This window comes from Phoenix dactylifera, chromosome 18, assembly GCF_009389715.1.
Source record: "Phoenix dactylifera cultivar Barhee BC4 chromosome 18, palm_55x_up_171113_PBpolish2nd_filt_p, whole genome shotgun sequence".
NCBI lineage: Eukaryota > Viridiplantae > Streptophyta > Magnoliopsida > Arecales > Arecaceae > Phoenix > Phoenix dactylifera.
The window spans coordinates 2,551,857-2,567,103 of NC_052409.1; the positions used below are offsets into that span (position 1 = coordinate 2,551,857).

At 38.6% G+C, this 15,247-nt stretch overlaps 2 protein-coding genes across 3 annotated transcripts; one reads left to right on the forward strand and one right to left on the reverse strand.

The window, feature by feature from the left end:
* Nucleotides 1–1,712: 1,712 nt before the first annotated feature.
* Nucleotides 1,713–5,309, reverse strand: LOC103723135 (cyclin-B2-2-like). 2 transcript variants are annotated; one of them, XM_008813957.4, is made up of 12 exons: nucleotides 5,123–5,309; nucleotides 4,922–4,985; nucleotides 4,652–4,790; nucleotides 4,505–4,564; nucleotides 4,366–4,411; nucleotides 4,106–4,273; nucleotides 3,859–3,999; nucleotides 3,350–3,439; nucleotides 3,041–3,262; nucleotides 2,552–2,650; nucleotides 2,279–2,457; nucleotides 1,713–2,171 (listed from the first exon to the last, which is right to left on the reverse strand). In XM_008813957.4, the coding sequence occupies exons 2-12, from the start codon at nucleotides 4,974–4,976 to the stop codon at nucleotides 2,033–2,035; spliced, it is 1,338 nt and encodes a 445-aa protein (XP_008812179.1). In that variant the 5' UTR covers nucleotides 4,977–4,985; nucleotides 5,123–5,309; the 3' UTR covers nucleotides 1,713–2,032. The 2 variants fall into 2 exon arrangements, with proteins under 2 accessions (XP_008812179.1, XP_008812187.1); XM_008813965.4 differs by having other exon boundaries at nucleotides 4,652–4,781; nucleotides 5,123–5,308.
* A 3,387-nt stretch (nucleotides 5,310–8,696) lies between these two features.
* Nucleotides 8,697–12,885, forward strand: LOC103723151 (U-box domain-containing protein 15-like). Its single transcript, XM_008813977.3, has 4 exons — nucleotides 8,697–9,339; nucleotides 9,458–9,574; nucleotides 11,148–11,573; nucleotides 11,661–12,885. Exons 1-4 carry the CDS (start codon nucleotides 8,902–8,904, stop codon nucleotides 12,699–12,701), a joined length of 2,022 nt encoding a protein of 673 aa, XP_008812199.2. The 5' UTR covers nucleotides 8,697–8,901; the 3' UTR covers nucleotides 12,702–12,885.
* The last annotated feature ends 2,362 nt before the right edge of the window (nucleotides 12,886–15,247 follow it).

The window sequence follows — 15,247 nt, forward strand, 5'->3', positions numbered from 1 at the left end:
AACTCTCCTATACATCCCATATTCTGATGATTGTCACCACTGAAAAATGAAAGACCGAGAATTTGCATGAAGAGTATAAAATTAGGATGACCATGGCTGATCATGGCAGCTTCAGTATGGAACCAATCAATCATCCATGTATGCGTGATTTCTCTTGGCAAATTGGCTCATGCACAACTCTTGCTGCTCGGCAAAGTCAGGGATCATACATAGCATTCCATTTCCAGTGCGCCGCTCCAGAGGATACATGGTTGCAACTTTTACACATTTATGATGATTAATGGTTTGCTTAATTTTGCAACAGTAGCAGTATGAGATGAGAACAAGAAATTCCTTGCACTTTTGATATTATAAAATGACAAAATATCAAGATTATAAGAGCAAAGTCAAGTAATACCGTGTGCAGATTCATGCATACACTTTTCCATGCTGATATTCTTTTCTGCATAGAAATTTTATACATATGACACAGGCTTGTTCATTATTGCTTCAGAACCTCCACCATATAATGCAAGTTGTGAACGGATCAAATTCATCTTTTAAAAAGGAGAGTACCATTTGTGCAATGAACCAAGTGAGAGCATAATCTTTTCTTGCCTTCGCAACAACCTTGGGGAGGCAACTACTTATGACTTCATTTTCACAAGGGAGGTAACCATCACAAATGTTCCAATCTCCCAACCAATCATCTGGCCGACGAGGCTGAGCTGTGACCTTGACTTTCTTATAGGATCTTGAGGTACTTCATGATGACCTTTACTGAGAAGATTTAAATTCAGTAACAACCACTATGTGGCATCCAAGTATTTCGCAGAATCTTATAGTCTGTTTCGATGGCTTTGGTTTATGCCTACATTTCAACCACATGCTTCATAATGTGTCTCTACCGAAGATTATTGGGTGATATCTTCGTCTAAAGTCTTTGGGCAATGATGAAAGATTTGAACAACGAGGGTAATTGTACGTGTTCATATCCAAGGACTACCACTTTGTGCCATTTTTTTTATTAAAAAAAAAAAGCCAAAGATACGTCAGTCAAAATGAATCAATGATAGGAATTACGTCAAAAGTAAATTTGACTTCACATTAATACATTCAACCAAATATGCACACCATTATTATGACTATAGCATCCTAACCAAATATGGGAGGTATCATGGGCCACTTAGGTTATTACCATTTATTTCTGCCCCCAAGCTGAATTAACCATTCAAAAAATCTTAAGTACAATGCGACAAGAATGGGACTATTTCATTGGTTGGTATAAGTACTAAGCCACATATTACTTGACTAAAAAACCTTTTGATAATGTAATTAGCATATTTATCCGCATAAATAGAGGGTGAGTCTTGGAGCAATGGGATGCTTACTTCATTATGACTTCGAGGTGATAAGTTTGGACTAGGAATATAGCTTCTTCGCATGCGAGAGAGTAAGCAACGAATATCTGACCTTCCCCAAACCCTATAATAATATGTTTATCTGTATAAATCTTTGATCAGAATATCTGATTTTGTAGTCACAGTAATCTAGCACAAAAATCTGAATATTGTAAATTATTAATCAATATTGTAATAGTATTCATCAAGTTCAATAAACAACAAGCATTACCCGAATTTAATGTAAGATCTGCTCACTGTACTAAAATATCAAGCATATCTCAAAAGTCAGAAGAATTATCTAAGAGAAGATAGACAAACCCTTGAATGAAATTTTAGACACTGAACCAGAAAAGTAAGTTCTTTTATTTGCCACCTGGAAATGGTGAAATACACAACAAATTATATCTACATTAATTTTAACACTCGGATCTGATAGATTGAATCAGTGTCATGATAAAATATCATATGCAACATGCAGTCCAGCTATCGCAGCATCTGTTGCATAATTTAGCAACTTATGTTGCACACACTCAAGCAGTTGTCTGTTGCACATCACTTCACAAAGTTGGACTATACTGTTAAACATCATTAGCCTCCTCAATGATATCTGTTAAAAATCTGCATTGAGTTCTTAATCAGTATCTCTAGGGTCATGTATCCATCAGAAAAAAGGCTGGTTCAGATTTTGCTGCACACCCAAACTTAAACGTGCTATATTTCCGGTATACCGCAGTGAGCTTCCCATGTCCTGCCTTCTGATGGAATTCTACCATCATTCTGGAGCACTCTCTGCAATGGGAACCAAAGTATAGGAATATCAGTGTTGTAGCAGACTAACAGAAAATGTTGAAGTTTAGTACATTCGCAAGCAAACAAAGAGGAAAAAAAGAGCTCACAAAAGCTGGTCCTCTGAGTAATTTGTATGTAGCTCACTAGCTCTACTCCAGTGCTTGAACCCTTTAAGAGCAGACTGAGCAGTGTAGACAGCAGCAGCGGCTAACAATGAAGGGCAGAACTTCAGCATTTGATACTCGACAAGACAGAGCTCAACAATGTAAAAAGATAGAAGTTCTTGCTGTTTCAAGGCAAAAGGGATTATAAGTCAAAAACTATCACTGTATTTAGAAAAAATTCTTTTCTCATGCTGGTCATTTATATGAAAAGTATACCTTCTTGTCAGAATCAGCTGCTTTGAGGAACCTCCTCATGAAAACATAAGGGGTTGGCACAGACATGTTGAACCGCAACGTCTTGACTATCAACCTCTCCTGTTGTACAAGGCTAGAGAACAATTAGCAGTTGCAGTAAACAAGGTATGCCATACCGTGCCGAACTAGACGGTATGGGGGTGTGCTGACACTTGGTACGCCGAACTGCCCCCATATCAGACATACCAACATAATAACAGAATAGCACTGGTACGGGGCCTAGTACCGAGACGCATACCTCGGTAGTAAATATAATTAATAAACAAAAATAATAGGTTAATCCTATAAACTGAGAAAAGCATGACCATCACTAATCAGACTCTTAGAATTTTAATCTAGAATTAGACTGTTGGTATCTAGAGTCATTTCAGAATGGACGTGGGACATAGGATATATATTTTATCTAGCCAATGGACATACATACTTAATAGTTCAATTTGAAGTCGTTACCATTTCAAGAACTTCTTCCCTTGTGTAAGCACGGTCTGATATTAGGATTAGGTCCTCCACAACAGGAACAGAAACTTCCTCATATTTGCATGCAAGGAGCATGGCTGTCACTCCTACCAACTGGAGCTTCTTCCTCACAACTGTTTGACGTGCTAAAAATCTGTCGATGATGTTCACAGTTAGAAATAAAGTCTCGTCCATAAGTTCAAATTTGTAGTGCACCTGTGTGAGAGAGAAATTATAGCAAGTTAGAAATTTCAAAAGCTAGAGAATGGAACTAAACTCATAATTCGGTGATAAGTTTTTAACCTCTATTAGCCAGTCAATCAGAATAGCACGCATCTTCTCATTAATGTCAAACTGGTTTGCAATGTAGTTAGGGCAGGCACGGCCTAAGTCCTGCACAGCACACGAGCAAACATTTGTGTTATTTCATATGCGATGCTTTCAGAAAGTTCAAAAGTTGGTCTAACAAAATCTACGCTGGCCTTCTTTGTTGAACTAGGTGATCGGCTTAAGTCAAGAATCGCTTTAGCCACAATTTCATAAGTTTTAAATTTAACATAGCTTTGCAAACTTAGCATTCTATCAAACAATAGACTGGGGTTACATCCAAGACAATGCCTTGTCTTATGAAGAAAAATATCATTTCAACTTGGTTGTACCGATGTAAGGCGGCTTAACCTGTTTGGATTTAATCAAATCAACCTTTGTTCCAAAACATGTGTTAAACAAACATGAAATAGACAATGTTGAAATCCTCGTACAAGAAGGAAGGAGGGGGAGGGGGGGGGGTGTGGGGGGGTGTCAAAGTTCACCTCAGTCTGCCTAAAGAAGCTGTAGATGTCCTCCACATACTCGACAACTGCCAATGGATTTTTCGAATCACAGCTGTCGATGTCTGGAATAGGCTCCTCCTGTAGATCCTCCATTTCAACCTCCTTGAGCTCACAGTTATCCTGGAAATAGCTTCTTTCCACAATCAGAATCATCTAATACCCGGAAAATATGATATTTCAGAAAACTAAGAAGATTTATCTCAAGACATGGCAGGCGAGAACAAACCAATTCTTCCATCTCCTCCACCATAGGTAAAGGCAAGTCATTAGCTGATTTGAAATCATCAACATCTATGGCAGTGGAAGCATCCAAGGCCCTAGAACTTAGAGCAGACGGCAAGGGTTTCTTCTGTCTCTCACTCCCAATTGGCTGAAGTCTTCTTGCACTAGAAATCTATACTAATATAAACCATCCGACTAAGGTATCAGTCATCCATGGAGTAACAAAGTAAGCCGCTATGTTCTCATTTTATCAATTGAGAGTACCTGGTGACAAGGTTGTGATTGGTTGGTTAAGGAAGCTGCGAATCTCCTGTATGGCAATCCATCAAATATTATTTCAAAAAGATAGAAACCAAAAAAATAAATTGACACTAAAGAACGTATGAGGGTTCTTTAGTTCAACCTTGTCATTGGTCGCCGGCCAACAAAACTTGGGGGGTTCTTATCATTCCCGGCACTCTTACTAGGAACAAGAAAACAAAACTTAGAGATTGAACTTAGATGCATTCAAAAAGATCAGACAATTAAAGATTAGAGTTCAGCGAATTACTCCTGCAATCCCTTCTTGATCACTGCACACGGATAGGGAGGAACGCCCACAATGTTTCTGATGTCTTTCAGTGCTCTTCTATTGTTATTCCCCATGTCTGCGCCAAATTTCACGCCCTCCATTGGAACACCTTTACAATCTTTATTCCAAATTAGTAATCAAAGAACATAAAAGGGGCCAATTTTGGATCCCCCAGCTAGGGTTCCAGAGGCCAAAGTGCAGATCTTGAACTAATCCCACAAAAGAAATCACGAAATCCTGTGAATATACCTCGGGCACTGGTTGATTCCACCATTCCTCTATGATTCCCACCAACTCTATCCATTGCTAATATCTACAGTAAGTGAAAAGAAAAACTAATTCAAGAAACCTCTCCAAACCCCGAATCTTTAAACCCAGATCAGAAAATTTCGAAAAGATCACTAAAGATTCAACAACATCGAATAACTATTCCAAGAGATCGATCAAGACCTTCGGTAAAACTCCTCGGTTCTCTCAAAATTCTTGAATCCCTCTCAGATGACGCTGGAGAGAAGGGGAGCCAAAGAAGCAAGAACCCCAAAAAATGGATCTCTCTCTCTCTCTCTCGCTCGCTCGCTCGCTCCCCCTCTCTCTGAGCCGAATTAAGAGGGAGGGGAAGGGTTGGGGGGGGATTAAAAAACGAAAAAGATGGGTGAGATTGGATGTACGAAAGGGCGAGAACGGAAAGAGCGGACATTGTCGGCGGATGTTTCATTTAAAACCAACGGCTAGTGAATAGTAGCCGTTGGATGGGGGCAGGGGATGCTTCCTTGAAAACCAGGGCTTTAACGGCTATATCTTGGCATGTGCTTTCAAAAATTCTGACGGTCAGTATCGTTTTTTTATCGATTGCTTGCTTGGATTGGCTACCACTACTTTGTCCCCCCTGACGGTCCCGTTAGAACGCTCCATCCCATTTTCTTTTCATATCTCATGCTTTGCATGGAAACTGGAATGCATGCTAAATATACCACGGCCCCACTCTCTAGCCAAAAGCAGCGCTGGATTAAATGATCAAATAATGATGATGATGATGAGGAGGAGGAGGAGGAGGTTCCAAGTGTATGGTGAAACTTCAGTTGGTGTTAAAGATTAAAATCTATTGATTTTTCTTTTTTTTATTTTTGAGTTGCTAGAGTAACATTTATTTTTGAGTACGGATCTGGTAACCATTGTTGTTGTATCTTTCGAAAATATCCGGTCCAATTTCTATCTAAATCTATCGAAATATAGATACAAATTTGAATATTAGACTAATATTTATATTTATATATGTATCAATAAAAACATAGATATTAGTATGGATAGACAACTATTTGATCCGTATTCGAATATATTTGAAATCTTATTTAATCTTATATAGATTTTTATAAGCTTTTAAAGAAAATATGTGACATATAGTAATATCTCTAATTTTTTAGTCACAAAGTTTAACTATCTTATGTATATCTATATTTGTATCCGTACTTTTATATCTGATTTGTGACTGTATCTATTTAAAATAAATATGAAGATAAATATTTGTATCGGATTAATATTCGGATCTATATCCATATTTGTCAAACAAAAAATGAATATGACTACCTATATATTGATATCCAACCTTTTCTGCCTACTTCGCTTACTTGGATAAAATAGTTGGAGATGAGCTGCATTTGGAGCATAGCTGGGTATTTAGTGGGGTCCAATGCAACTCCGTCAATTTATGAGAACCTCATTATGAGCAGGCAGAGGAGCAAGGAGGTAAAATATTTCTGGTTAATTATTCTTGGGCCTTGGCAAACTGCAGTCATAAAAACATAGCGACCATCATTCTTTAGAACGCTTGGTTGTTTTCAATCTTGCTCTCGAAAACAGCGTCGGTAATTATTAGTATATTATTGAAAGGTGTATGCATAAATAATCTTTTGTATATATCAAATTGTTTTTTGGTATTTTTTCTTATATTCAAACTAGATTTTTGTGTATGTATAATGGGCTTCAGGTTGTATCTTTCATATGAAAGAATAATTCTCCTTCTTTCGCGACATCAATCTTTGGATCGTGCAATATCCCCTTCCTTTGCATGCATATAGAAGACATAGATTAGAGTGCTTTGAAATCTATGCAATATGTGATCTAACAATTGACATGGTAATAAAAAGATCAATTATTCTTTTACGCAAAAGATACAACCTGAACTTGTATACTGAACCCTAGTTATGACACAAATGCACTGAATGAATCTCAATAATTAGTGGCTTTCTTGAATTAAATCTGCCCAAATCTTCTTGAAATCTTTAATTTATGGTAGAATCCTAGCATATGATGTCTAGATCTTCACAGATTCTCCAATGCTAATATCATATAATTTTCCTTAGATCTCAAAGTTAATTTGGAAGATGTGCTCATATGTCCCAAAATAATGCACTACAAGAGTTTCCAAGAGGAAAGCAAGAAAAATAAGGTTCATACGCAACACAGCCGGATGCAGGAGTTGATTAACATGAACGCTTCGCTAAATAATTTTGACAAAATAGGATATTAAACCACCTCAGGGTTGAATCAAATACAATATACATCTTGAAATTGCTTTTCTCTTTGATGATAACCCAATACAAGAGATTTCAGGACCTTTATTAGTTCTTCTTCATGCCAATAATCTAGGTTATGAAGCAATTTCTTGTTCGCTATTCTTATAGATGGGCTTTGGAGTATATGCCTGGAATTCTTGATTGCAAACCTAACTTCCAAAGCTTGCTTCACTAATTCAAGCTTCTCATACACCACCATAGGAGCTTCAACTCAAAGTCTATCACTAGAGGCAAGCTCCTTTCCAACCTATATTAGGTATTTTTGCTCACCTCATCATTAATCAACCCATCCATCATATTATTCAAATTATTAGTGAATTTAAAGGCTGTTATCTAATAATCTCAGTACTGTGCCGAGTTAAAAAATTTTCGTTTTCTTTTTTTTGTTAGAGAGGTTAAGAAAATGATATGGGTTGGTTAAACTTGACATCCCTTTTCACCTACCAAAATTAAAGAAGTGCACTTATCAACTTCAAGGAATTTGAAAAAATGATTACATGAGATGATCGCCACCATTCCCTCTTCCTCTTCGCTGAGTGCTGCACTTGCCAACATCTAGTTTGAGTAATCATTCATTTTCTTTATGATTTCTTCTGATGAAACCGTGGGTTCAATCTATTTGCTCGCTTGGTTTGAGAAGCTGCTGATACAAATTGTGGTTGTAACTAAGATATTTAATGATTTAATTAGAATAGTTAAAATTTATCCTATGATCTATCATCTAGGCGGGATGAGAAAAGGAGGAATCTATTTTCTTTGATAAAAAATTGAGAAGGAAGAAGCAACTACTTGAGAGTGCAGATGGAGGAATCAAGGTTGTATCTTTCGTGTGAAAAAAAAATTCAGCTTCCTTCGCACGAACCCGCAGTTGGGTCATCTATTGCATGGATCTCAAAGCACTCCAAATTTCGCCATTCAACGGCTTGAACGGATCTTAAAGTGACCAATGGATAACCCAACAGTGGATTCCCATGAAGGAATGTGAACTCTTCTTTTGTGCAAGAGATGCATTCCCGACCTTAGATGGAGATGGTGCATAAGGATGAAAGTTTTTGTCTACTGGGGTGAGAAAAGAACGAGAGTTTTGCAGTCACACAGCATAAGAGAAAGATGAGACCAATATGGACTTGGAAGGATCAATTTGAGAAATGCATTCTAGTTGAAATGAATCAAGCATTTGGAAAAAAACTTTGAACATGTACTTGTCCATATTTTAGAGCTTTAGGTGGTGTTTAGTGACCAAAATAGAATCACCAATATGATCTTACATCAACAGTGATATTTATTATAAGATAATTTGATTTTTGATGATTTAAGATCGCCATATTTGGTATGCTATATTTTTATGATTAAAAATTTTTATGCGAGTATTTTGTACATGGATGGGAAATTTATAGGCTCTCTCCTTGTCTTTTTTTTTAAAAAAAAAAAAAACCAACGAACCTGCGCGCAAAACATTCTCCACCTGTCGTCTCTGCGGGGAGTCCTCCGCTTCCACTCGCATTCCCTGAGCCACCTCCTCCTCCTCTCCTCCTCTTCCACATTAGCTATCGTCGAGGAAGGGGTAGGATTAGGGTTGGTTTCAATCATCTCCCACTCTATCTCAATTTCTCTCTCTCCTCCTCTCGTCCTCCCCTTCCTCCCCATTCCGTCACCATGGCAACCGAACCCGTCTCCATCTCCATGCCCCTCTTGAGAGTCAACCAAATTTGTCGACAAAGCCTAACATCGTCGATCTGGGAGACGGAGGAGAAGGTGCCCGCAATGCCGGAAGGGGAAGCCGTGGCCGGAGGCAGAGGAGGAGAAGGGAAGATGGCGATGGAGAGAGAGCACGACCAGGAGGACTTGACCCGGGAGATGCTGGAGATCATCGATTCGGTCCGGTCGTTCGGCGACTTCCGGCAGACGCAGCGGAAGGAGTGCTTCAACCTCGTCCGCCGGCTCCAGCTGGTGACTCCCCTGCTCGAGGAGACTAAGGAGCTCGAGACCCCGATTTCTGATGCGGCGTATGAGAAGCTGTGCGACCTTGCGAAGGCATTCGCCGATGCCAAGAAGCTGTTGAGATGCTGTTATGATGGGAGCAAGATCTATCTGGTGAGTATTCCGTCTGAAATGGATCTTATAGTTGTTTTAGATCATTGAAAGGGGCAAAAAAATTGCATCTTTTCTGATTCAAACCGTAAAAAAACGTTTTTTTTTTTTTTATTATCAGGCACTAGAAAGTGGGGTAGTGGCGGGCAGATTTCACGTCGTCTATGAAAAGTTGAATCGTGCATTGGCTGGGATGCCGTACCATGAGCTCGGTATTACATATGAAGTGAAAGAGCAAGTAGGCCTCTCGCCCCTTCAAATTTTTTTATGATGTTACAAAATTCTTTCGTGTATGATATTTTCTCTAGTTCTTTTTGCTGAATTTATTAATTGGTGATGCTAAATAAGTTTTGCTAGTGATATTAAATGAATTCTTGTAGATTTACTTTACAGATTATTGTCCATTGATGATAGATTTTGGTAAGAAATTTATGTTTCCATTCTGCATGGTTTTGTTGTACTTTTATGGACTGCAAGAAGAATCGAAGGGTCTCTTATTGTCTAAAGGAATGGAGAGACTCTTGATAAATTTGGGATTTGGCTAGAAGTGTTGTCGGTTGGCTGAAAACAGGAGTTTAGTTATTCTGGTTATGGTTTTGGGTACAATAGGGAAAATGCCCTAGTGGTCATACCCCTTCTTCCCTTCCATAAGGATCCAGGGTTGAGTCTTTGCTGGTGCATATTCCCAAGTATCAGGACCCACATTACTTATCTTGTGTGGATCTTCCCCACTTTACTCTAAAGTATAAAAAAAGTATGGTTTTGTGTCTACTCTTGGATTAATATAAAATGTGGCTTATGATTCATATAATCAAGATAAGATGTCCATTGCTGGTGCAAGGTATAGTTTATAGAAAGTATTAGGACATTTCTTACTGGGATTTGTTGAAAAATAGCTTGTCTCTATGTTTGTCCTTTATTAAAACTATGATTGCTCAATATCTAATCTAGGAGTATATAAAGTTTATTAGTAGGCGATATGATAATTTCCATCTCTCTCATTGTAGTGTTGCATTAAATAGATGATATGCTACTGGTCCATTTCATAACACAAATTAGCATTGGTTGTATTTATATCGTATATGATGGGATGATAATGTTAAAATAGATATTTTCTGTCCATTTTGTAGCCTACTTGCCATAATGAATAAGTTCAAATCTGTAGGTTACCTATATACTAAAAGATTTCATTATAATTCTGGACTTGCTGCACCAAATTTGGATGCATTATCTTGATTTAGTAGCACAAGACTTCTGCTTGATGGAAGTTGCCTCTGAATCTAATATGCAAATGTGAGTGCACGGAAGCTTTTGCCTGTCATTAATTTATTCCTCTATTGTTATACCTACTGACACAGTTCAATGTTCAAAGACCATAGAATGTTTAAATTTCAAAAAAAAAAAAGAAAAGAGGAAGGCTTGAATTATGAAGTGTGATTTAGTTCTCAAGTTCACATGTAGTCCATATGAAGGCTTGAATTATTTATGTTCACCCTTTACAGATCATATATCTATTTCTATCTTTTTTCTTTCTTTCTTTTAATCAAAGAATCTCATTATTTATTTTTTTTAATTATTTATCTTATTAATTATGGTCTGTCAAAAACAGTTGTGTGTTGTCAGTGCATCTGAAAATTCTCGCCACAGAGATTATATCTTATGTCTTCATCTTTACATGTTGAGTATCAACGGTACTTAAATCGATGTTCATTTAGCAAATTTCATTGGAACCTTATATAGAAACATTTGTGTTATGATGTAATTTGATCCTTTACATTATAAATTAAATTTTCTCATAATCATGCTTTCAGGTCGAGCTAATGAACATGCAACTTCAAAGGGCTAAGAGGAGAACAGATACTCAAGACATGGAGCTGGCTATGGATCTGATGGTCGTACTCTCTGGCGAGGAGGATCGGGATGTAGATAGGGCAATATTAGAAAGGCTGGCTAGTAGATTACAGCTACAAACTCTCCCAGACATAAGAGCAGAAACAATGGCTGTAAAAAAGCTTATCAAAAAAAGAAGTGGGCAATATGCTGAAAGTACTCAGCAGATCATAGACCTATTAAACAGATTAAAACAAATTGCCGGTATTGAAGACAGTAATGGGCTAAGTGAAGTTGCCTTGCCTAAATATTTGGAGAAATGTCCATCTTTGATGATTCCTAATGATTTCCTTTGTCCAATATCTCTAGAGATCATGATGGATCCTGTCATTGTTGCAACAGGGCAGGTGCTTCAAATTGTTCAATGTTATTGCTCTTTCATTGTATAATTGGCAATATTTGCTGACAACTTGTTTCTTTCCTTCCTTTTCCAGACATTTGAAAGACGAAATATACAGAAGTGGTTGGATGCTGGCCATCGAACCTGCCCAAAGACTAGGCAAACTTTGGCCCACCTTTCGCTGGCGCCTAACTATGCCCTTAGAAACTTGATTTTGCAGTGGTGTGAGAAGAACAAAGTTGAATTACTAAAGCAAGAGGCGGATCTTGACTCTGAGCCTGCGGATCATGAAGAAGAAATATCCTCACTAGTCCAGGATCTTTCTTCCATACATCTTGATAAGCAGCGAAGGGCAGTTAAGAAGATTCGCATGCTTTCCAAAGAGAGCCCTGATCACAGAATTGCAATTGCTCAGAATGGAGGCGTCCCTGCCCTAGTCAGTCTTCTGACCTATCCTGATTCTAAACTCCAAGAGAACACTGTGACTGCGTTGTTGAACTTATCAATAGATGAAGAGAACAAACGGCTTGTAGCTAAAGAAGGAGCCATTCCTGCTATTATCGAGATTTTGAAGACAGGCACTGTGGCAGCTAAAGAGAACTCAGCAGCAGCTTTGTTCAGCCTATCTATGCTTGATGATATCAAGCTGATGATTGGGAATTTGGATGGTATACCTCCATTGGTAGATTTATTGCAAAATGGGACAATTAGAGGCAAAAAGGATGCTGCTACTGCACTCTTCAATTTGATTCTAAACAATAAGAACAAAGCCAGAGCTGTAGATGCAGGCATCATAGCACCTCTACTTCAAGTACTGGGTGATAAGAACCTGGGTATGGTTGATGAAGCTCTCTCGATTCTCTTTCTTCTAACATTACACCCTGGTGGGCGCAATGCAATAGGACAGCAATCATTCATTCAAACCCTTGTAGAATTCATCAAGGAAGGGACTTCCAAAAACAAGGAATATGCGCTCTCTGTTCTTCTAGAACTGGGATCACATAACCCATTGCTCTTATCGGCTGCACTCCAGTTTGGTGTTTGGAATCACTTGGCTGAGGTGGTAAATAGTGGAACTGACCGAGCTCAAAGGAAAGCAAGGGCCCTAATGAGCAAGTGTGAACAAGTACAATGAAGCTTGGGAAGTCTCATTGTCTGGTCACCTTTCTTTTTCCTTCACATGTGAAAGCAGCAAAATGGATGTATTTCTCGTGTTATCGAATGCTTTGCTTTCAGCTTATAATTTGATATTTTGAAGACGCTTACTTCCAATTCAGTGTCATATATTTTCAAGTTATACTTGCTGCAGTTCTCTCGAATTATGGTTGTTCTCAATCTTTTATCAGTAAATAACAGGTTGATTTGTGGTAACAACGATGATTGACTATTATGGATGTCCATTATAAATATAACTTAGCAGATGACTGATTCTTAAGGTAATTTGATAATTTTTAGTTCTTTCTTAAGTTGTATTCTTAAATCTTTTTTTGATTATATCTACTTGATTCAGAACTAAGGCTATCTTGATGCTAACTAGAGAACAGAACAGATTCTGGAGCTAGTTACGGGATAGGTCAAGTTCTGTCCAAATGAATCTCATTGAGATTAAATCTTATTGCTCCAACCTGGCAAGGTTTGTACGATGAATTCATGATTCCATATCCTAGAGCTGTAGCTTCCTTGCATTCAGATAAGAATAAAATGGTATGCCATTTAGATACCATTAATGATGGAATGCATTCATCAGGATCTCACCAAAGATGGAACATTGATGATACACACACACACAGAGTAAATCAGGTGGTAATCGTGGCAGATTGGGTGCAAACACCTGAACTATGTTTTTTGACGATTAGGAGGGAGAAATTATATCCTACATGGCAAATACCATGCGACCGTGCATGCCACCAATCATAACCACTCATTTTTGTGGGTTCCATTTATCAAGCACTCATCTCGGTGCACCGCTACAAGAATGAGTGGCTATGATTGGTAGTGTGCACGGCCACGTGGTGCATGACCGTTGTGCTTCAAAAGTAGTCCGAAGGGTCAGGGTTGTACCTTTGCATGAATCCATCATTGGATCATCCACTGGTTGCTTTGAGATCTATGTAGGTGGATAAATGATTGGAGTTCGGAGTGCTTTAAGAGCTGTGCGGTCGGTGATCCAATTGTGGATTTGCACGAAGGAAGGTGAATCCTTCTTTTGTGTCAAAGATACGACCCTGATCCAGATCCTCCAACACAATCTCCACCACTGGATCCATCCCATTATTTAGGATTCCATTGGAGGATCTAATCTCCAGTGCCATTAGTGTCCAATCTTATTTGAATACTGGTTAGAAAATATTTTTAAAGGTTGGAAGTCAATAGGCATCGGTTATAGTAATTTAATTGCTTAAGAAATTAGTAGCAACTATTCTTAGTTTGATGTGCAGTTTGTAAAACATGTTCCTAATTTTTCAAGTATCAACCAGTTGTGGGACTAAATACACACCTATACCGGTCCTCACATACTCCCTCCGTTCAACTCCTGATATCCTCGTCGGGCTAAGGGTTCAAATCTAATCAGCCTCTGTGAACCCATGTTGCAATGTCCCCTAAGGCTGCAAATGGGTCGGGTTGACCCCGTGACCCGACCCGACCTGCTTAGACCCGATCTGACCCGTTTTGGAGGATCGTGGGGCCGGGCCGAATCCTAAAATTGGATCATTTCATTTTTTTGGATTGGGTCTAGGTTTACTAAATTGAAACCCGAATTGACCCGACTCGACCCATTTGAAATTTGGATTATTGTGGGTTTTCAATCCTACAACCCGACCCGATCCAACCCGAATTTGTAAAATTATTTAGGCCCGCGAGTTGTAGCCCGCAGAGGTGCAAACACAAATTCTGAAGCCATGAATGGGTTGATCTGAATCGGACCCGAAGTTTTTGGATTGGGTCTGGATTATACATAGACTCAACTCGACTCGAATAACTCGTTGGGTCAACAATTGTAGCGGTGGACCCGCCCCAACCCTACCCGATCTTCTATTGGGTCGAGTTTGAATCTAAAATTAGGACCCGAATAAGAAACCAGGTTAGGTCGGGGTCACTCATGACCCGACCCAACCCATTTGCAACCCTAGTATCCCTTAGTCCACATAGGCTATGGGCCAAATTTACTCTGATATCATTTGTAACAACCCGAGAACTCACCAAAAATGTCTAACCGGAAGGTATTTTTTTGAGCTCTTTAGTCTTATATAAGTCTCCTGCATCAATTACCCAAGATTTTCTCGGCGAATAACCAATGTGAGACTATATGCACGCCCGCACGGATCCTCACAATGTTCATTGGGGTTAAAGAAAAGAGAGTAGGAAAAGAAAGAAGGCTCATTTGCGCGTAAACTAAGGGCGGCAAAAACTTATTCAATCTGACCTTGTCTAGGTTGAGTTTGGTCATTGGTTTTGCAACTAGAGACTTAACTCTGTGAAGTCCATTTCTCAAAATTTAAATAGGTGAGGTGTTAGCTAAGGCTTGGATCTAATTGGGATGGTGAGAATAAAGATTTTTTAGAACAAATCAATATGGATAAGAAATTTTAAAAGTTTTCTTTTGTGGTAATCTTCCATTGAGCGAGTGAGGTCAAAATGGTTTGAGTTGAGTTGGCTTGGGTTGTGAAAGTTGACTCAATA

Excerpts from the sequence above, each read along its gene's own strand:
- LOC103723135 (XM_008813957.4), bottom strand. The coding sequence starts at position 4,976 with ATGGATAGAGTTGGTGGGAATCATAGAGGAATGGTGGAATCAACCAGT. Across the intron at positions 2,458-2,551 it reads CAGCTGATTCTGACAAGAAG|CAAGAACTTCTATCTTTTTA; the intron begins GTATACTTTTCA and ends GCCTTGAAACAG. Across the intron at positions 2,172-2,278 it reads TACTCAGAGGACCAGCTTTT|AGAGTGCTCCAGAATGATGG; the intron begins GTGAGCTCTTTT and ends TTCCCATTGCAG.
- LOC103723151 (XM_008813977.3), top strand. The coding sequence starts at position 8,902 with ATGGCAACCGAACCCGTCTCCATCTCCATGCCCCTCTTGAGAGTCAAC. Across the intron at positions 9,340-9,457 it reads ATGGGAGCAAGATCTATCTG|GCACTAGAAAGTGGGGTAGT; the intron begins GTGAGTATTCCG and ends TTTTATTATCAG. Across the intron at positions 11,574-11,660 it reads TCATTGTTGCAACAGGGCAG|ACATTTGAAAGACGAAATAT; the intron begins GTGCTTCAAATT and ends TTCCTTTTCCAG.